At 39.2% G+C, this 22,953-nt stretch overlaps 1 protein-coding gene and 2 pseudogenes across 1 annotated transcript; 1 reads left to right on the forward strand and 2 right to left on the reverse strand.

Annotated features, from left to right (window-relative positions):
- The first annotated feature begins 3,429 nt into the window (after window positions 1-3,429).
- Window positions 3,430-4,428, forward strand: LOC136175409 (olfactory receptor 5T1-like). The gene has a single exon (XM_065945714.1). It carries the CDS (start codon window positions 3,430-3,432, stop codon window positions 4,426-4,428), a length of 999 nt encoding a protein of 332 aa, XP_065801786.1.
- A 6,562-nt stretch (window positions 4,429-10,990) lies between these two features.
- Window positions 10,991-11,956, reverse strand: LOC136174952 (olfactory receptor 10AG1-like; annotated as a pseudogene).
- A 7,591-nt stretch (window positions 11,957-19,547) lies between these two features.
- On the reverse strand, window positions 19,548-20,391 carry LOC136175113 (olfactory receptor 5F1-like; annotated as a pseudogene).
- Between the last annotated feature and the right edge of the window lie 2,562 nt (window positions 20,392-22,953).

Below are 22,953 nucleotides of genomic sequence, written 5' to 3' on the forward strand. Positions count from 1 at the left end.
CGCAAAGAGTATGCAATACGGTCAAGTGGCAATAGCTGAACACGCGCAACAGAGACTCCTGAATCTGAATCCTGACTCTGCTAGTAGCTTATTATGTAAACTTGGCTAACCCATGGGTCTAGCTGGTCCTTAGGTTTCTCCTGTATAAGATGCTGGATTATTAACTGCAGGTTGCTATGCAGGTCACATAAGATGAAGTACACAAAAGTTCTAACACCTGAAAGTGAAAGTGAAGTCGCTCAGTTGTGTCCGACTCTTTGCAACCCCGTGAACTGCAGTCCACCAGGCGCTCCGTCCATGGGATCTTCCAGGCAAGAGTACTGGAGGGGGTTGCTATTTCCTTCTCGAGGGGATCTTCCCGACCCAGGGATCGAACCCAGGTCTCCCGCATTGTAGGCAGACGCTTTTACCATCTGAGCCAGCAACACCTAGTAGCCACTTAATAACACGTGGTAACTGCTATCACATCTTTCCTTCAAGAGTGGTGTTTGTAGTATTTTTTCTCAGATGTTAAGTGCTACATGTTTTCTCAGTATATGAGAGTTGAGGAGATTATTTGATTTTAGTTTTCCAGAATGTGGCTATTTTGTTAAAAATTTGGAATCTATACTTTTGGTTTTCAGGCTCTACCTCTTAGAGTAGTATTTGCTGGATATAATCAGTTCTAATATTATATATAGTGAAGCAGATCACCAGCCCAGGTGGGATGCATGAGACAAGTGCTCGGGCCTGGTGCACTGGGAGGACCCAGAGGAGTCGGGTGGAGAGGGAGGTGGGAGGGGGGATCGGGATGGGGAATACATGTAACTCCATGGCTGATTCATGTCAATGTATGACAAAACCAACTGAAATATTGTGAAGTAATTAGCCTCCAACTAATAAAATAAATAAATTAAAAAATACATTAGTTGATAGAAGTGCCTGTGCTGGAGCACCTTGGATGCAAGAGATAAACTCCATACATTTTATGGAATATGATATTACAGTCTTATTCATAATACAGTTACTGGAAACATCATTACCTTAAAAAATACCTATAATGATAGGCCAATACACAGGTTTCTCCATTTAAATAAGAGAAGCATTCTGTAAGATCAAGTAATTCCTCTAAAGAAAAATTGTAAAACAGTGAGTAAACCAGCAGATTATTAATTTTATATTAATGCCTATGTAAAGATAGACTGGTATTTATATGTGTTTTATGCATTCATGACATACGTAAATAATCTTTAATTTTTTCCAATATTTTAGTTCTACACATTTTTTCAAATTGTTGTAAATCTCCAAATTTGGATCTACACAGTTCAACTCCTGTTGGTCAAGGGTTGATAGAGAACTATTGGTGCATTTTTCATATTTTGCTTGCATAATTTTTTCTTCTTTTCACTGTGTTTTTTTTCTTTATTTGCCTAATTCCTGTTTTGTATCTGGCACTCTCTAGTAAATACTTTTGTACAACTATACTTTCTTTCTTGAAAGAGAGAAAAGAGAGATGAGAGAGAGAGAGAGACAGAGAGAAATAGATGAGGGTAAAAGAAAACGAGAAAATTTTAAAAAATAAATATATTTTTGTGATACTCAAGCTATACATTAATATATTTCATCTTATTATTTTGGTTTTATAAGTTATTTTATTAATGTATCTTTCAAACTAAACTAGCTCATTCTAATACTTTCATGCATTGTGCTATTATTGGGGCTTCCCAGGTGGCACAAGTGGTGAAAACCCCACCGACCAATACTGGAGACATAAGAGCCTTGGGTTCCTGCAGTGGTCAGGATAGAGCAGCCTGGGTCAGTGAGGGAGGGCTGGAGATACACTCCAGTATTCTCGCCCGGATAATCCACAGACAGAGGAGCCTGGTGGGCTAAGGTCCATAGGTTCGCAAATTTGGACAAGACTGAAATAACTTAGCACACGCATCATGCTATTATTATTATTATTACTGCTACTACTTGTTATGTGTGTTAGAAAAGTTATCCATGTGAATCTAGAAGGAAGTTTCTGGGAAAACGAAGACATATAACTTTTTTTTTTCCTGATAATCATTTGCTTCTCCTCTTGATATATGAAAGTCTTAACAAAACAAAAATATAAAGTTTCATGTTAAGAATATAAATATTTGTAAGTCACTGAATTCAATGCAGTCGTCTGCATTAGAGATTTTGCACACCCTAAATGCATATTGGTCTATGGAACGCCGAGGAAGAACAAAAGTCAACAGGCTGAAATCTTGCCCTTACATCACAGATGCAACACGTAATTATGTTTCAAAGATAGAAGCTGGAAGCTGTAGGTCCAGATCCTGGTGACTCATTAGCACTTTGATTATGTTTTATAGATTTTCCTTGTTTTCATATTCCTTTGAATAAGCAACACTGGCAGCATAGGGAAATATAACAGTGATAAAACTCTCCATTGTGGTTTACCGGGATATTATGCTTTTATCAAAACATTATAGAAAGAATTTATTATATATCATTAGTGACATTTGTTTTATAGTATTTAAAGAAACCCCATATGCAGCTATAACATATGGAATGAATGTCCCATAGTTTATTTTTGCCAAGAATATATCTCAAACACACATGCAAGGACTTTGCAGAGATAGAGTACATGTATAGAAAAATTTTAGTTTGTAGTCAAGAAAACATTAGCAGTATAATAAATTGTGGGGGAGAAAATGAACAAACTGAATGTTATGTTTTTCAAAGAATGAAAGCTGAAATGCCAAACCACAAAGCAACAGCTTATTGTTTTCGTTGGCATACTGCATTTACCCGTGGAATGATGTATTCTGTTCTGTTCACCACTGTTCCAGCAGTGCTAGTTAAACAGGGAAGTAGTCATAAAAGAGGACGGGAAATGACTTGGCTTGGAAAAGCTGCCTCGTACGCTAGTTGTAAAGTAAGTCTAACTTATCCCATTTACTCATCTGGGCATTCTTTGAAGCTTAATAATTTTCACATTGATTTTTTTCATTTAAATTCAACACAATCTTATGATGTGTGTTTGCTCCCATTTTAAAAGTTGCAACATTAAGGAAAGGTATAATCACTGATGAAAATCTAAGATTAGCACTCAGATGTGTACTTTCCAATATTTGCCAATTTAAAACTTCCTATATTTATTCGCATTTGTGATTTTTAAAATGATGTGATGTTAAAATAGTAGGCAATAAATTTAACAAAAAGTAAACTAAATTAGCCAAATTTTTAATGGGACAAATTTAACGAACAATAATTAATTTACTTATTTTTACAGGGTAATACATCCACTTGAACTCAATGTTTAACCCCTTCTCATTCCCTCACTGCAAAGAATTTTAGGATTTCAATATACCCTTCTAAGAAACAAATAGGAGGGTATAATTGCATGGACTCTATATTCACCATATACTACCTTTAGACAAAAAAATAAAAACTGAAATGTCAGGGTCACTGTTCGATTTAGATTTATACAGGGTTCAGGCAAAAAATGTTACTGAAGTCACCATGTTTATATTGATGGGGTTTACAGATGATCCTGAGGCTCAAGCTCCTCTATCTTCACTGTTTCTGGCAGTCTATCTTTGTACACTGATAGGCAATCTGGGGTTGGTCTTCTTGGTCTCTGTGGATTCCGGGCTCCACAATCCCATGTACTGTCTTCTGAGTGTGTTATCACTCTTGGATGCCTGCTGCTCTTCAGTTGTCACTCCAAAAATGATAGCCAATTTCTTGGCGGAAAATAAAACTATTCCATATCTTGCGTGTGTGACACAGACATTTCTCTTAGTTACTTTTCGGACCACAGAGTGCTTCCTCTTGGCTGCGATGGCGTATGACCGCTGTGTGGCCATCTACGACCCGCTCCAGTATTCAGCCCGCATGGGACCCAGGGTCTATGTGTCCCTCATCATTGCTTCCTGTGTTGGTGGCGTCTTGCATGCTTCTGTACACACCATGGCTACTTTCAGCCTCTCCTTCTGTGCCTCCAATGAAATCAGACATGTCTTCTGTGACATCCCTCCCCTCCTCGCTATTTCTTGCTCTGACACTCACACAAACCACCTTCTGCTCTTCTACTTCGTGGGTTCCATTGAGATAGTCACTATCTTGATTGTCCTGATCTCCTATGGTTTAATTCTGTTGGTCATTCTGAGGATGGGTTCCACAGAAGGGAGAAGGAAAGCCTTTTCAACATGTGGCTCTCATCTAACTGAAGTGTCCATTTACCACGGAACCATCCTCTTCATGTACCTGAGACCAAGTTCCAGCTATGCTTTAGACCATGACATGATTGTGTCAATATTTTATAGCATTGTGATTCCCATGCTAGATCCTGTCATTTACAGTTTAAGGAACAAAGATGTCAAAGAGGCAATCAAAAGAGTTTTGCGAAAAAATTGGTTTGTTCATAAAGTACATTTTCACACTAAACACTGAGTTGAAGAAATTAAGACATGTTATTGTCTCCATATAGGAATGTCATGGTGCAAGATTTTTTTTTAATTTTTAATTTTATGCCTTTTATTTCTTTTGGGTATTTCATAAATAAAGATTATGGTCAACAACCAACTGTGTAAGTTTTGCAGGTGTGGATAATGATCATCCATTGGTTTCTTAATGAGTTTATAAATATATGCACACCCAAATATACACATATACACTAACATATACATATACTGCTAATAACTGGCGATATATTTTTGCCAAGGCTGCCGTAACAAACTACATAACACTGTGTGGCTGAACAACACAAATGTATTTTCTCACTATCCTGGATGCTTTGTGTTTGAAATCAAGGTGTATCCAGGGTTGTTTTCTTCTGAGGCCTCTCTCATCAGCATCCACAATCATCTTGAATTAGAGGTCCCACCCTATAGTCGCCCCCAAGACCCTATTTCTAAATTCAGTGACAGACTGAGGTAAGTAGTTTAGGACTTCAACAGGCAAATAATGGATTTACTTATACCCACACATATACACATGGAAGCATGTATAAACCATTATTTTCTCACAAAATACAGAGTCTTGGTGTTCAGTTCAGTTCAGTCACTCAGTCATGTCCAACTCTTTGTGACCCAATGAACCACAGCACGCCAGGCCTCCCTGTCCATCACCAACTCCCAGAGTGCACCCAAACCCATGTCCATCGAGTCAGTGATGCCATCCAACCATCTCATCCTCTGCTGTCTCTTTCTCCTCCTGCCCTCAATCTTTCCCAGCATCAGGGTCTTTTCAAATGAATCAGCTCTTCACAGCAGGTGGCCAAAGTATTGGAGTTTCAGTTTCAACATCAGTCCTTCCAATGAACACCCAGGACTGATCTCCTTTAGTCTTGGTGTTAGCATTTATCAATAATGTTCATGAACTAAAGAATAAAAAGAAAAATAAAAACAAGCACAATTCCAGAATAAGATTACAAGTATCTGCTAAATATTTCCCTTACCCCACTAAGCCGCAGAACATCTAAATGGGTTTCTCTCCGTTCCTGGTTCTGACTCAGCTTTGGCTCAGTTTCCCCTTGACACCCCTACCTTCTACTAATAAAGGATTCAAATTCCCAACTTGAGTGCTATATAAATGACTTCAAATTTTCTGTGCCTGACCTTATCTCCTATGCCTACAGAGATGAGTTTGCTAAAAACACAACTGATATCAGCTGACCTTGTATAGTACCTACTGTTAAAAGAGAGGGAATTGACTGGGGAAAATTTTTTAAAAAGGCACCTAAAAATTAAAAACAGTAAATCTATATGACCAAGAGAAGTGGTGTTACTGCTCTGATCTTCCCACTGGAGATGACCATGCAGACCATGCAGATAAGCCAGCATTGCCTGAGGGAAGGGTTATGGCCTCTTCTGAGGCTGCCATTGTCTGCTTCACTGCAGATGCCCATCTGGATCACCCTAACGGCCTCTCTTTGCTGCTAGACCTGTATACATGGGTCCGAGAAGGCCCTGAAAGGTGAGACCCAAGTGGAGTGACCCACGAACTGTGACCCATGTGTGGGTATACCCTACTCTGTCAGTACTAACCGAGTCTCTGATTTTTTCAGGTAGTCCTATGGGGAGCATGTGTGGATATTCAGAGTGAGGATAATGGTGGAAGGAATGTAATATTAGATGAGGCCAAACACTGGTATAGACCAACTCAGCAGAGATTCTTATTTTAGACCACAGTTTCAGGAGTTAAAAAGGACTGTAACAGGTTTGATAGGTGAGTTGGCTAAAACATGGAGAAAAAGGTGGCCAACTGTGAGATGTATAGTAATGGTCAATCCACTCTGTTTGATGTAGCGAAAGAGACTCACAGTCTTAAGGTGCGGTTGGAATGTTTAAGTGGATTTGTCACTTAAGATCTATTAATTCACACTGGGACTGTGCAAAAGGCATCCTTTTCACCAACAAAATGAGAAACATATTTGTGAAGGGAGCTCTAGCTTTTGAAGATCTCCATATGTGGTCTTCTCTAAGACCAAATCTTACAAAGGGAACTACAGCCACTAAATTGAAAAAATACAGTGATATTTATTGGATCCCAGGGTGGCAGTTGCCAACTGGCAAAAAGCAACCACCAAAGGTACAGTGGTCCTAGTTACTGTAATGGACAGCAGCATCAAAATAGTATGATTCATATAGACCTATGGCATTAGCTAGGTAATCATGGTTTCCTTAGAAGTAAAATAGATCCTTATTAAATGCTTACTTGATCTCTGTAAGCAGAAAAGATTTAATTCAAGGGAACCAAAATCTAACTAAAATTATTAAAATAGACAGTCATGGCTCCTCATTAATTCCCAGAATTAAGCCACTTTTAGCCCCAAGAACCATTCCATGAAGGGGAGTCTGGGTCCTCTAAAGAAGGACTTGCTACATAGCCAGAATTTTTATTTTTTATATTTATCCCACCCTCCCCGAAGGGACTGAAATATTTTGTGAAAGTAAATGCACTGGGGAAAAGGAAATAATCATAATTTTCTGTAACTACAGGACACTTTATTTTTTGGGCTCCAAAATCACTACAGATGGTGACTGCAGCCATAAAATTAAAAGACACTTGCTCCTTGGAAGAAAACCATGACAAACCTAGACAGCATGCTAAAAAGCAAAGACAGTACTTTGCCAACAAAGGTCCATCTAGTCAAAGATATGGTTTTTCCAGTAGTCATGTATGGACGTGAGAGTTGGACTGTGAAGAAAGCTGAGTGCTGAAGAATTGATGCTTTTGAACTGTGGTGTTGGAGAAGACTCTTGAGAGTCCATTGGACAGCAAGGAGTTTCAACCAGTCCATCCTAGAGGAAATCATCCCTGAATATTCATTGGAAGGGCTGATACTGAAACTGAAACTCCAATACTTTGGCCACCTGATGTGAAGAACTGACTTATTTTTAAAGACCCTGTTGCTGGAAAAGATTGAAGGTGGGAGGAGAAGGGGACAGCAGAAGATGAGATGGTTGGATGGCATGACTGACTCAATGGGCATGAGTTTGAGTAAACTCCAGGAGTTGGTGAAAGACAGGAAGGCCTGGTGTGTTGCAGTCCATGGGGCCACAAAGAGTCAGACACGACTGAGCGACTGAATTGAACTGAAGCTCTCCATCTCTCTGTCATAGTTTAGCTTGTAGAGCTCTTCATCATCTTTCTCTTCCAAAGAACATAACACTGGCCCTAATACTGATGGAATGATGCTGACTGGACCAAGGGAACAAGAAGCAGCAAATGCTCTGGCTTGTTGGTGAAGGACTTTCCTATCCCTGGGTAAGAAATGAACATGGTTAAATTTCAAGGATCATCTGACTCAGTGAAATTTCTACAGGGCCAAGTGGAGCATGCTGAGATGGCTCATCTCAGATGAACAGTCATTGCTGCATCTGTTGTCTCCTAGAGCAAAGAAAGTAGGATCAGATATACTGGGCCTTTTTAGATTTGGGAGGCAACATATTCCTTTTTTAAGTGTGTTCCTATGGCCCATTTCCCAAGTGACCCAGAAGCTGCTAGTTTTGAGTGAAGCCTAGGACAACAGAAGGCTCTGCAACAGGTCCAAGCTATTATCTAAGCCTCTCTATCACTTGGTCCATATGCTTCAGTAGATCCAATGGTGTTTGAAGTGTCCATGGCAGATAGGGATGATGCTGGAAGCCTTTGACAGGTCTCCAAAAGGGAATTACAGCTCAAGCCTTTAGGAATTTTGAATAAGACTCTTTCATTCTCTTCAAAGTGCTCTTCTTTTTAATACTGAGCTTTTGACTTCCTACTGGACATTAGTAGAAACTGAACACTTGATCATTTCCTACCAAATTACCATAAGACTTATGATACTTTTCATGAAATAGTGTTATATAATTATAATATTAAAATGCTTGTTTTAAAGACACATATGTTTTGAAAATAAAATAGAAACATAATATGTGAGGTTTATTTCTGTATTTACCATAATTTTTTTGTTTATTTCTGATATGAAATTACCAACAGTTTATTTTACTACAGGCTAAATATTTGTTTGACATTGTTGATAGATCAAGACTGATAGTAACAACTCTGCTTTGTTTTCTTTTACTGAAAGTTTCTACTTTTAATTCAAATCTTTTTAAAATTTCTTTTTAACATTTTTGCTAATGTGTAAAGTGAAAGTCGCTCAGTCATGTCTAACTCTTTGGGACCCTATGAACCATACAGTCCATGGAATTCTCCAGGCTGGAATCCTGGAGCGGGTATCTGTTCCCTTCTCCAGGGGATCTTCCTAACCCAGGGATCGAATTCAGGTCTCCCAATTTCAGGGGGATTCTTCACCAGGTGGGCCACAAGGGAAGCCCAAGAATACTGAAGTGGGTAGCCTGTCCCTTTTCCAGTGGATCTTCCCTACCCAGAAATCGAACTGGCGTCTTCTGTATTGCAGGTGGATTTTTTACCAGCTGAGCTCCCTGGGAAGCCCTAAAGCATGAAGTGTAATAAACAGTGAATGTTGAAAGCTTATAATTAGACATATTTTGCACATGTGTACACCAGTGAAACCACTGTTTAAACCAAGATAAAGAACATGACTATCATATGTAGAAATTTTCTCATGCTCCCTCCCTTCACCATTCCCCACAACTCACAAAATATCATTTAAATGTAATGTCATTGTGTTACATATGAACATAATCTGACCTGTTTGGGTTTTGTTTATTTGTTTAGTTTTATATTTTTGGTATTTTTTGGTAATTTTGTCCCCTAAAAACGTAAAGATGCACGTACCATTGTGTTGGAAACTGTAGACTTAAAAAAATTAGGTGGCAAATTTTTATCCTCACTCCCAGCATCTAACACTGTGTGTGCCTTACTCCTTTGTAGTAATACTGAAGGTCATTCAAATTATGATCTACAATACTCAGCAGAGAGACTTTTATGTTCAGTTCAGTTCAGTTCAGTAACTCAGACTTGTCCGACTCTTTGCGACCCCATGAATCGTAGCACGCCAGGCCTCCCTGTCCATCACCAACTCCCAGAGTTTACTCAAACTCATGCCCATTCAGTTGGTGATGCCATCCAGCCATCACATCCTCTGTTGTCCCCTTCTCCTCCTGCCCGCAAACCCTGCCAGCATCAGGGTCTTTTCCAATGAGTCAACTCTTTGCATGAGGTGGCCAAAGTACTGGAGTTTCAGCTTCAGCATCAGTCCTTCCAATGAACACCCAGGACTGATCTCCTTTAGGATGGACTGGTTGGATCTCCTTGCAGTCCAAGGGATTCTCAAGAGTCTTCTCCAACACCACAGTTCAAAACATCTATTCTTTGGCACTCAGCTTTCTTCACAGTCCAATTCTCACATCCATACATGACCACTGGAAAAACCAGAGCCTTGACTAGACGAACCTTTGTTGGCAAAGTAATGTCTCTGCTTTTTTAATATTTTATTTTAGACCAAAGGGATTAACTTTGTGAAGTACATTTTCAGACATGAAAGTACTTAGAAAATCAAAACAATAATTAAAATGCACATTTTAGTATAGAAAGAGATTGAGAAAATTTTAACATCAATGAATAATACACACTTTAAGGAACATGTAAAGAATTTTGTGTAGTTGATTCAAAAGCCCTTAAAGTAGCAGATCGCAAGTCTGTTGGGATTGATTCCATCTTTATGTCATTTATACACGAGCTGTAGCTTCCTTCCATGTGCTCTCTAATTGTCCAGGAGTCTAGACTGAGCTTTTTAACACAGTGATGAAAAGATTTCCACAGTTAGAGAGGACAAATTCTAATGTCAAGGTGCTATTCATATTTGCTAAAGTTTCCTTGCCAAAGGTAATCACATAGCTAAACAAAAGGTCAGTCTAGGAAGAAATGACAAAAAAACATGGATATAAGAATAAACGATTTATTGGGGGCCCTTACCATATAGACGTAATGTGTTTTATTAATGACTCCATATTTTTCTATTATATTTATGCACAATATTTATTAAAACCATTCTCAATATGAGCATTCATTTTCCCTTTTTTTTCCTGCTTAGAAAAATACTGCTGCAATAAACATTACACTACACATTATTATTTTTATAAGTACTTCTCATACTTATACCTTTACATATTCAGGCTTTTTTTTTTTTCCTATGAGGAAAGCACTTAGTAATGATTCTGTAGCATCTCAGGGTGTTTTATTTATTTAATAGAGTATGTAAAAGTAGAGTATAGAAGGGCATAAAAAATGGGAAAATGGCATAATTTCAATTATAGCACATCTTGAATATCACACCTTCTTGTTTACTTAGACACCTCTACTTACTAGTTTACAGTAAGGAGAAAACTGATCTTTAGGGTAAAACATTGCTAAGTAAATGAACACAATTGCCATAAACTTGAGGACATAACTCTTTACTAAAAGGAAATTACAGCATGAGCTGCATTTAACAATTTAAGACAATACAGAGCAGTAAATTTCAATTAAGTCTGTGAGCAAATTACATACATAAATGCAGCATAATTTCCGTATTATTTCAAATGTCTCATAATCCTGATAATTAGGGAAGAAATTTTCACATTGCCTTCCTGACGTCTTTGTTCCGCAGACTATATATGATAGGACTGAACATTGGAGTAAAAATGGTGTAGAAAAGAGATATCAGTTTGTCTAGTCCTTCGTGCTCATCTGATTTAAGCTTTAAGTAGGTGACAGTGGCTGATCCATAGAATAAAAGTACAATGGTGATGTGGGAAGAGCAAGTGGAGAAAGCTTTGGTCCGTCCTGTGTTTGCTGGCAACTTCAGGATGGTGGAGATAATTCTGATATAGAATCCAAGTATCAGCAAAAAGGGAACAGTGACAAACAATATACCAAATATATAGACCACCATCTCATTCACAAAGATGTCTCCACAAGCCAGTTTTAACAATGGGGGAATGTCACAGAAGAAATGATTGATTGTGTTGGAGCCACAGAAAGGCAGAGAGAAAATCTGGCATGTTTGGCCTATCTGGACCGGAGCACCGCTGATCCAGGAGGCAACCACCAGCCCAATGCAGACCTGGGGGCGCATGAGCAGGGGATAGTGCAGAGGGTCACAGATGGCCACACAGCGGTCATAGGCCATCACGGCCAGGAGGAAGCACTCGGTGGCTCCAAGGATAAGGAAGAAGCACATTTGCATAGCACAAGTGAAAAAAGAAATGGTTCCTCTCTGGGTCCAAAGGTCCATGAGCATCCTGGGAAGAGTGACCGATACATAGCAGATTTCTAGGAAGGAAAAATTGCCGAGGAAAAAATACATGGGCGTCTGAAGAGTGGCATCTACTCTGGTTATTAGAATTATGATGCCATTCCCCAACAGGATAATCACATAGATGACTAAGAATATCCCAAAAAGAAACCACTGATATTGGGGAATATCAGTGAAACCCAAGAGGACAAATTCCATCATGATAGTGAGATTTGTTTCTGTAATTTTCAAATGATCTTCTCTCTCTAAATTTACATTTCTTGACTGCATTTTCTTTCTGCACAATTGGACTAGGACATGGGCTTTAGTCTTATCCAGTTCTCAGTTACTTTCTGACACACTTGTGTTCTGTGATTTGGGGAGATTTGATTTGAAATCAGGAGGTATAAACTCATCTGCAGAAAAAAAATCTTAAATGATTTATAATGTTACATCTACATTCTAATAAAATCCATATGTCTCATCATTTTAACTTAAATTATGGCAAAATGGAGAATGGAAAAAGCAGATAAACTACTGCTTACAGTCAAACCATTAACTAACTATTAATTGTCTAACTTTCATGATTTTTATTCCCCAATCAACCTCATCTATCTGGTCTAAAACATCTAACACAATATTCTATTGACTATTTATGTATCCTTTTTACCCTTAACATTATATCTAACAACTCATTCTATAAAGATATGGCATAAGGCTCTACCCTAATTTATTGCTTCATAAATGCCTCTGAATTAACTTAAAAGTAGAAATCATTATTAGAAGTGGTTATTTTCTAAGGAGTGAGAAAGTTAAAACTCTAAGAATGTAAGAGACAAAGCTTTTAAAATCAAGATCATATGGTTCCACGGATTGGAATTACAAATTACTGAATTAAAATACATCTCATTGCTTAGAAACACAACTTTTTGACATTTAACTCTTTTTAACCCTAGCAATTTTGCTGGAGAAGGAAATAGCAACCTACTCCACTATTCTTGCCTGGAGAATCTCAGGGACGGAGGAGCCTGGAGGGCTGCCTTGTATGGGATCGCACGGAGTCGGACACGACTGAAGTAACTTAGCAACAGCAGCAGTAACTTTGGACATTTAAATACTTTTCCGCCAAAATTAAATGTTCCTAGGGAAAAGAAATATCAATATATATAAAAGTTTCACAAATGTAGTCAGATATTGTGTCCAATTCCTTCCCTGTTTGCGGTCTGATTTGATTAACATGAACAATAATAAAAATCAACCAAAAAGGTTAAGTTAAATATTCTTTTTCAAGAAATTATAATTTGGCTGTGAAAAATGCTTCCTATATTCCTCTATAGAGGGAAGTGCTCAGACGTTCAGATGTGTCCAACTCTTTGCGACCCTGTAGCCTGCCGGGCTCCTCTGTTCATGGGATTCTCCAGGCAAGAATACTGCAGTGGGGTGCCATACCCTCATCCAAAGGCTCTTCCTGACCCGGGGGTCGAACCCATGTCTCTTACGTCTCCTGCATGGCAGGCAGATTCTTCACCACTAGTGCCACTCAGGAAGCTCTACGGAAGGAAATCACTAATAAAACGTGATTTTTCTCATTAAAATTATTTTAGTTGTAATGGCAACGTTTACTTTATTGACAGTTTAGCAAAATATGTTTGATTAATCTGAATGCAATATAGCACTCTTTGATTACAGTTTTCTTAATAGATTATTTCTAGAAATGAATAATATTAACGTTAGTATTATGTTAACAATAGACACATTAGAAACATATATTTCAAATGCTTCAAGCACATTATTTAACTTTTTAATGCAGGAAGTAAGAAATCTAACTTAAATAAGGCTATCTTAAAGAATAAATAGGTGTTCAACCCATATATACTCATGATTTCAGTTGTTTGACATGTGTGCTAGTCGTTCAGTCATGTCGGACTCTTTGTGACACGATGGAGAATAGCCTTACCTACTCTGAACTTTTCCAGGGAAGAATGCTGGAGTGGGTAGTCATTCCCTTTTCCAGGGGATCTTCTCAATCCAGGGATCGAATCTGGGTCTCCTGCATTGCAGACAGATTCTTTACTATCTGAGCCACAAGGGAAAGCCCATATTTGTTTGATATTATTTATTAAATCTTGATCTTGAAATTTAGAAACAATGTTGAATTAAAATAGAATATTAGTACAGAATAGTTTATATTCACCTTTTTCAAATTTTTCTGGCTACTTTATTCCTGTTGATGAATTTTTCAATATATTTTAAAATGTTACATTGTTTAAGATCTATAAGATTTTTAAACAAGAACTTAACTTGCTTTTATAAAGCAAGGCTTTTTATAGAGGAAATCCTCACTTCTTCCTCAAGGGAATATTTCTTTTCCCTCTATACATCTAAATTGCTAGTTAAATGCAAATTGCTAGTTAAATGCTCCTGTTGGTAATTAAGTTGGTGTGTTTTTGCAAACAATTCTTCCCTGATAGACCAGAGTTTCCTTCAGGTCTCCCACAGAATATAATGTCATGCCTTCTCCATTTCCTAAATGCAGTCAGAGGACAAAGATGTCCTAGAAGAAGAAACACTTTGAATGGTCCAACAGTACCTGCAGGAAAATGTTCAAATTCTTTATCAACTGGTTTCTTACCTGTGTTATTTTATTCTCTATAATTCCTCTGAATAGGCTTTTTTCGAAAACCAAGCATTATTATCATCAGAACACACTCAATTAATCTCTCACCTTTAAGGGAAACTAAGATTATTTTATTCAAAGTATGATAATCTCTCAAGCACCCTGGGAATCCCTGAATAGACACATACAGCTCATTAATGACATCTATAAACAAAGATTAAGAACAACTATATCATTTGAAGTTTTTTTTTTTTTTAATGTGCATCATTTTTAAAGTCTTTATTAAATGTGTTTCAATATTGCTTCTGTTTCATGTTTTTTGGCTTTTTGACCAGGAATTGAACCTGCGTCCCCTGCACTTGAAGGTGAAGTCTTAACCACTGGACTGCCAGGGAAGTCCCAAGAACAACCATTATTTATAACATTTTCTAAATTAAAAACTCCTCTTTCTTATTGAAACATTTAGTAGTTTACATTTCTCTTTTTCAACCCACATGCATGTATTTTGTGGAGAGACGCACTTTAAACATGAGTCTAATATTTACAGACCAAGTTTTGCTATTGTTCCTGTAACAGAGCCATTTTCCAGGCCCAAGGTTCTGCTCATCTACACTGTATTAGGAGACTACTTTTTCAAATTTTGAGCCTCAGCGATTTTCCTTAGTTTGGGGGTTTGACCCCCTTGCAGTTATTTTACCACACTTCTATTAGGGGAAGTTGGGTAATTTCAAATAGTCCCTAACACTGGCCTCTACCGGCTGGATCCGACTTTCACTGCCAAAAATGTAGGATTAGACTCTAAAGGAACATAAGAGTTGACACGGCTGAGCGACTTCACTTTCACATTTCACTTTCCTGCATGGGAGAAGGAAAGGGCAGCCCCCTCCAGCGTTCTTGCCTGGAGAATCCCAGGGACGGGGGAGCCGGGTGGGCTGCCGTCTATGGGGTCGCACAGGGTTGGACAGACTAAGGCGACTCAGCAGCAGCAGCAAAAGAATAGAGACTGTTTTCTGACTCTAAATCATGTGCCCTACCATCCCCACAGGCCTTAGGGCGGGCGCTTACCACGCAGCGTGTGCCAGCGGGAACCTCACGACTGTGTCACACACAGAATTTGGACCAGGAACCCTGGGTCTCAAACCACGTTATTTCTGGGAAAGGATCCCTAAACGCCCGGTGTGCACGCAGTGAGAACTGAAGGTCCTGACCAGGCTCTGACACGAGCTCCCTGTAGCCAGAAAAGAAGATGCGTCTTCTATCCCGCCCCTCGCCCCGCGTACACACACACACCACTCACCGCTGGGAGGAATTCTTACCAAAATCCCCTTGCTAAGCTGGAAAATTTATTATTACCAACAAAAGCTGTATCTGTTTATGGAACTTTATGGGTGAAGCAGGGAAACGAGATAAACTACATACAGTACACGCAAATGTCTGATATATTGTTCCCATCTGACTGCTGCTTGAAAAACGCTTTCCTATTTCAAACCTGCTCTTTGAGAGCTGTCTTTGCTTCTGATTTTGAAAGATTTGCTTTATACTCAGAACATACTCTCTGGTAGCTCAGACGGTAAAGCATCTGCCTGCAATGCGGGTTTTATCCCTGAGTCGGGAAGATCCCCTGGAGAAGGAAATGTCAACCCACTCCAGCTTTCTTGCATGGGACATCTCTGATGTAGGAGCCTGGCCAGCTATAATCCGTAGGGTCGCAAAGAACCGATGCTGCTGAAACAATTCAGCCCCCCTACATACAAACCCATGCTGAACATACTTGCATGATGACCTCTTTAATATCTAACACATATACATTTTTCTTATACCTCGCTTCCCTGGTGATTCAGATGGTAAAACATCTGCCTACAATGCGGGGTAACTTGGTTCGATCCCTGGGTCTGGAAGATCCCCTGCAGGAGGAAATGGCAACCCACTCCAGTACTCTTGCCTGGAAAATCCCATGTACTGAGGAGCCTGGTCGGCTACATTCCTGTTATAGCTGAGAACTAAAATCTGCATTCTGTGTTAATATGCATTCTTTGTTGCTGTTTCACATACATGACATCCTCATTGCTTCTTTTGGGGGAAACACACTGACTGAAACTCCCCACCCTGGCTAGAAATCTTAGTACATATTCGCATGAATTACTTTACCACAGGAAGTCCTGGTAAGGAGCTAACAAGACACCATAAACAATCTGGGAAAAGTCAGATTTTCCACAGTCTGGGAAAAGTCAAATGGAGACTCCTTGTGTTCTACCACATCCCAGAAGCCTTCTCGTTGACATCCACCTTGACTGAGCAATGCGTGCACCACGAGGAAGGCACCTGAGTCAGAATGACCAGCCAAGGACAACCTGGAAATCAATTCCATCAACATAAATCCCTAGACTGTGAGTCACGAGGCAGAGCAGTCCTCCTGGGTTCCCTCACCATCCTGGCCTCTGCCTGGGCGTTCCTTCCCAATAAAGCCTCTTACTTTGTCAGCAAGTGTGTCTCCTCGGACAATTCATTTCTGAGTGTTAGACGAGAGTCCCATTTTGAGTTCTGGAAGGGGTTCCCCCTCCTGCAACTTTCCTGCTCCTTCCTCCTGACTTGACCACAGAAGCACAAGGCCATAAAGCCACCAAGCGAGAATTATCAGAGGAGGACCATTTGGACCAGGACCAGGGGACCAAAATAAACGGCTGAAGAAAATGTCATGGAAACAACTGGCCTCAAGAATATGATCAACCATACGTGACAATCATTGTTCAGACACAGTCATGTCTGACTCTTTGCGACCCCAGGGACTGCAGCACATCAGGCGTCCCTGTCCTTCACTGTTGCCCTGAGTTTACTCAGACTCATGGCAACTGATGATGCCATCCATCTCATCCTCTGTCACCCCTCCTCTTCCTGCCCTCGATCTTTCCCAGCATCAAGGTCTTTTACAATGAGTCAGCTCTTCACATCAGGCTGAGTATCGGAGCTTCAGCTTCAGCATCAGTCCTTCCAGTGACTATTCAGGGTCAGCTGCTTTCTGAAGAAAGTCATTTTCCTTGCCTCAACACCTGTCTCTCAGATTCATTCATTGGCCTGTTGTGTGGAGGGCAGAGCGAACTTGGGCTCGGTAACAAGAGGACATCTCCTAGAATTTCCCTTCTCCCTATTTTGGCTGCAAACCCACAAATGACGCCAGAAGCCAAGGAAGTCCCCAGTGGGAAATATCAAGGCATCTGCCCCTGAATGACTGTTTTCAGTGAAGCTTCCCCTGAATTGGGATGGGTATGTGTTTGTCACTCAGCAGCATCCAAGTCTTTGCAAATATTCTGCTTTGGAGCACTCAGATCTTAGAAATGCAGGGGTTTCCTACTTTATCAGAGTTTAACCAAGTTAGCACAGATGCACTGCTTTTCTCCTGCTCTCCCTCTGCACAAGTTATCTAAGAGCAGTCTTCACACTCATCTCCCACATTCCACATAGCCATTGCACTAACATGTGAATGCACTCACCTGGCCACAGGTGATTGAGTCCACAGTGCCTGGTATACAAAGATGGTTCAACCAGACTATTTATTGCACCTGTTCAAATAAGAACCTAGAGAAAGTATTTATCTCTCTTTGTCTGTTTTTTTGTTGTTGTTTTCCATATCTTCCTTAGTATTGACTGGAGAAAGTTTAAAGTCAGACATCAGGGAGATAGAGGACAATCAAACAGATGTATAAAAAGTATGTTTGCATTTTTCATCTTTGTTTTCCTTCACCCATGAGTTAACGACTGACACACACAAAGCAACCATGACTATAAATTATCTTTTTCATCTTATTTGTTTTATAACAAAGGGAAGCATGATAATACAATTTCAGGAGATTTAATGCTTTGAGCCCAAGTCACAAATTTAGTTTTTGACATAGCAGTGTGTCTACAGAAGGGCTAGTATTACAAAGTTTAAAGAGAACACTAATATAAATACACATCAATTTCCAACCCAAGGCAGTAAATTATATCTCAGTTTAGCAAAAAATGACCGCATTTCTGTTTTCTAGTGTTGCACTTTCCATTTGACATACATCCCATATAGTTTCAATAAAGCTATTTGTTTTAAAATTATTTCTATAAGGCTACAGATTGGCAATAAAGCTATCTAATTGCAATAAGTTATATATTTGCAACCTATTCCAGTATTCTTGCTTGAAGAATCCCTCGGATAGCGGAGCCTGGTGGGCTAGAGTGTGGGGTGTCAAGGAATTGGATGCAACTAAGCACCTAACCTCTCCACTGCTACTACGTATTGGTAGCAAAGTTATGTGCACATTAACCAATACAGCTTACATATTTTCACATCAAATCAGCTACTTTATATTGGCGTTTTTATTCTTCCACACTTAGCCCTTTGCATTTTACCTTCTTGACATTATACTGTTTATGTTCTTTGAAACGTGATTAGCTGAGTGTGTGTGCATGTGTCTTTGTGTTTCTGTAGTAATAGCATCTGGAACAGAGTAAGTGAGAGGAGGTTAGGGAACTTGTAAGAAGAAAACAAAGAATAGAAGAAAAACTACCATAAATGTGTGCATTCAAATCAGACAGCAGTTTTGTAAACAGCACTCTTTTATACTAATTCATATTTTTTTCTTTACCAGATATGTGTGTTTTTCCAGGGATAAAGAAAATGATAATTGGCATGTTTACTGTTGCTATTAAAACGATATTCCTGAATTTAGACTTACGCACCTCTGCAGGAAATAATCCCATAAATAAAACTGGAATCTATTTTAAAGTTTAAAAAGTTTGATATATGTTGTATGTAACACTCATTACAAACTATAAATCATGAAAAAATATGCATCAGGAAAAAATAAATTGACAACTGCAAATACTCTACATGGCTAGTTTCATGTGATATTGTCACTTCTGACTCTAAACAATGAATTGCTTATTTTCATAACCCAAATTTCTTTTAAAGTTTTCCCTATTTCTGAGAAACCAAAAGAAATATAAAATAATTAGATGACACTTCCATAGTTTTATATATAACTTCAGTAAATTTGCTTATATCTAATTGGATACATGTATGTGAATATGAATGGACTTAATTAATTAGACAATACTCTAATGAGAAACTAACTTACATCAAGCTTCTCAAATTTCAGTGTACTCTATTTAATGCAGAAAATTTACCAAACAACTCCAGAAATGAAGGAATCCTCTTCCTAGTAATTACATTCCATAAAGCCTTCTTCACTTCCTTATTCCGGAGGCTGTAGATCAGAGGATTCAACATGGGGATCACCACTGTGTAGAACACAGAAGCCACTTTGTCCTGATTCAAAGAGTAGCTGGAAGTAGGTCTCAGATAAGTGTAGATGGAGGTGGAATAGAAGAGGATGACGGCTGTCAGGTGAGACGCACACGTGGAGAACGCTTTGCGCCTCCCCGCCCCTGCATGCACACGGAAGATGGAGAAGAGAATGCAGCAGTAGGAGGTGAGGGTCACCAGTAGACTTCCAATGATACTCACACCAGCAAAAGTAGACACGACACTTTCATACATGTGTGTGTCAGAACAGGAGAGCTTAAAAATTGGAGGAGTGTCACAGAAGAAGTGATGGATGACATTGGAACTGCAGAATGGCAAGCTGCTCACATAACCTGTGTGAACCATGGAGTTCACCAGGCCTGCTGCAAAAGCCCCTGTGGCCATTTTCAGGCAGACCGTCCTGGACATGATCAAGGAGTAAAGGAGAGGGTTGCATATGGCCACATAGCGGTCACAGGCCATTAACCCAAAAAGGATGCATTCGGTTGTGGCAAAGGCTATAAAGAAGTACATCTGAAGGAAGCAGCCGGCAAAGGAGATGGACTTCTTCTCTGATAATAGATCTACCAGCATCTTTGGAGTGATGGTGGATGAATAACAAACATCCACAAAGGACAGGTTAGCCAGGAAGAAGTACATGGGTGTGTGAAGTCGGGAGTCAGTTCTGATTAAGAAGATCATTCCAACATTCCCCACAACTGTCACTGTGTAAATAACATAAAAAAAATAAAAGAGGACAACCTGCTGCTCCCGTGTGTCTGCTAATCCCAAGAGGATGAACTCAGTCAGCAGAGTATAATTTTTTCTGGCCATTTGTCACAGGTATAGTATGCTTAAATTTACATTAGGCCCAAAGTTTACAGGAAATAGTACAAATACAAATGAGTTTCAGTGGTTGGCATGTAGAAAACCTAACCCCTAGGATCATAGAGCATAGTGAATACTGAAACTAACATAATGGTTAAGTTAGTAGAAAAAATGAATGCCCGTTGGAATTTATTAAGCAATTGTATCACATTCGGGTTGAGGGATTAAAAACTGACTGGTCAAGTCCACATATTTCATTTCAGATTAATTTTTTTGTTTGCAAATCCAGTATCTATGTTGTATTCTTTCTCTTCTAGCCCACATACAAAGTATAGATTATAGATATGTCCTTGCTGAAGTCTCTCCCATATCTTCTGAACAGACACTTAACTTTAACTCAAATATATATTTTTTCTTCTCCTCAAGATCGCTCTGCATGTTCTTCAACCCATTGATTCATGCATCACCACCTGGAAATCGCTTTTGTGTTCTCCAAGCAGCAAAAGAAGCCCATTTCAAATAACCAAAATTTGGGCATGCATTATATTGTTAAGAGGAGGAGGGCAAGGCAACCCGCTCCAGTATGCTTGCCTGGAGGATTCCATGGAGAGAGGAGCCTGGTGGGCTACAGTCCATGGGGTCGCAAAGAGTCAGACACGACTGGGTGACTAAGCACAGCACAGCATATTGTTAAGGATGATTTTGTGGTAAAGCAACAACCATTCTCATCACAAACCACACTGTCAAATGAATGACATATCGTAACAGGCACTGTTCCTGTCCATGGCAGTGAAGGACAGCACCAAGTTCTTAGTGCATTCTTCCCAGTACTAACTTACTTCGTCAAGTATTTTCTTTTTTGTCAAAATCTCTAATAAATCAGTTCAGGCACAAAAATTAAAAGAAGACAGTTTTCATGTTTTAAATGAAATGAAAATCAGTGAAAATTTGAATTAGCTCTTTGTAAAAATTTGAGACAACTTCTAAGTATATACACATTGCTGCCTCTTTATTTTGTTTTCCTTAAAAAGGGTTGGGTACACCTGGGGACTGGCTTATAGATTTTGATTGTGAAATCAATCCTCTAAAGGCAGAAACTACAGTCTCAAAAGTAATTAAAATGTGATCACACCCAGAGAGATGGAATCAAACACTAGTGCGATCTTCATTATAACATGGTTCCTGATTTCTGTCTTTTTTAAGTTTTTGCTTTATTTTAAAAATGGTTATTTAACTGCTTCTGTCTTTGTAGTGTTAGCAGTTTAGTCCAAATAGGCATATAACCTACATGCACACTACTGGCCTTCCCTGTGTGAAGTTTGTGTGTATCCCTCCCCTTAGAAGAGTAATTTTAACTTTTATTCCACATTTGTTCTTGAGTTAAATTAATCAGAAGGAGAAAATAAGTACTAACCTCAGGCCTACATGAATATCTATCGACCGAGATAAACAACATGGACCACAGCTGGTTGAGGCCGATGACAACTTTATGAGAGAGAATGTAGGAGTAGGAGGTGAGGGTCACCAGCAAAGTTCCGACCATATTCACACCAGGAAACGTGGAAAAGATGCTTTCATGCAGGCGTGTGTCAGAAAGGAGAGCTTAAAAAGTGGGGGGCTGTCACAGAAGAAGTGGTGGATGGCGTTGGAACTGCAGAAAGGTAAGCTGCTTACATAGCTGGTGTTTACCATGGAGTTCACCAGGCCTATTGTAAAAGCCCCTGCGACCATTTCTACGCAGACCATCCTGGACATGATCAAGGAGTAAAGGAGAGGGTTGCTTATGGCACATAGCGGTCATAGCCATTAACCCAAAAAGGATGCATTCCGTGTGGCAAAGGCTATAAAGAAGGACATCTGCAAAAAGCAGCCAACAAAAGAGATTGTCTTCTTCCCAGATAATAAATCTACCAGCATCTTTGGAGTGATGGTGGAGGAATAACAAACATCTTCAGAGGACAGGTTAACCAGGAAGAAATGCATGGTGTGTGAAGTCTGGAATCAGTCCTGATTAAGAGGATCATCCCAACATTTCCCACAACTGTAAGCATGTAAATCACCAGGAAAAGGCAAAAGGGGATAACCTGTAGCTCCAGTGTATCTGCTAATCCTAACAAGATGAACTCTGTGAATGAAGTATAATTTTCTCTGCCCATTGATTACAGATACAGTATGCTTAAACTTAAACTGGGCATGCATATTTCCAGTTGCACAATTTACCAGAAATAGAAATAATGATAAAGTAAAATATATATGGAAAATAAACTTAGGACAACAGAGAATGGTAAACAGAGTCAGAGGAGAATTAGTAAACGGATTAGCATTGGATTTTATTAAGTAATTGGCTCTATTAATTCTGGACTGAGGGATTCACAAATGACTCCTCTAAATACACATCCATCACCTAAGGTTCTTTTGCGAATGCAGCATCTATGATCTATTTTTTCCCCTCTAGTCCATATCCAAATGCAAAGTACAGAACCATTCTTGTTGAAGTTTTTCCCATTCTTGGAGCAGGTATTTGAATTTAACTGAACTTATTATTTTTATTCTCCTCAAGTCTGCTCT

The sequence above is a fragment of the Muntiacus reevesi genome, chromosome 9 (assembly GCF_963930625.1).
Source record: "Muntiacus reevesi chromosome 9, mMunRee1.1, whole genome shotgun sequence".
NCBI classification, from domain to species: domain Eukaryota; kingdom Metazoa; phylum Chordata; class Mammalia; order Artiodactyla; family Cervidae; genus Muntiacus; species Muntiacus reevesi.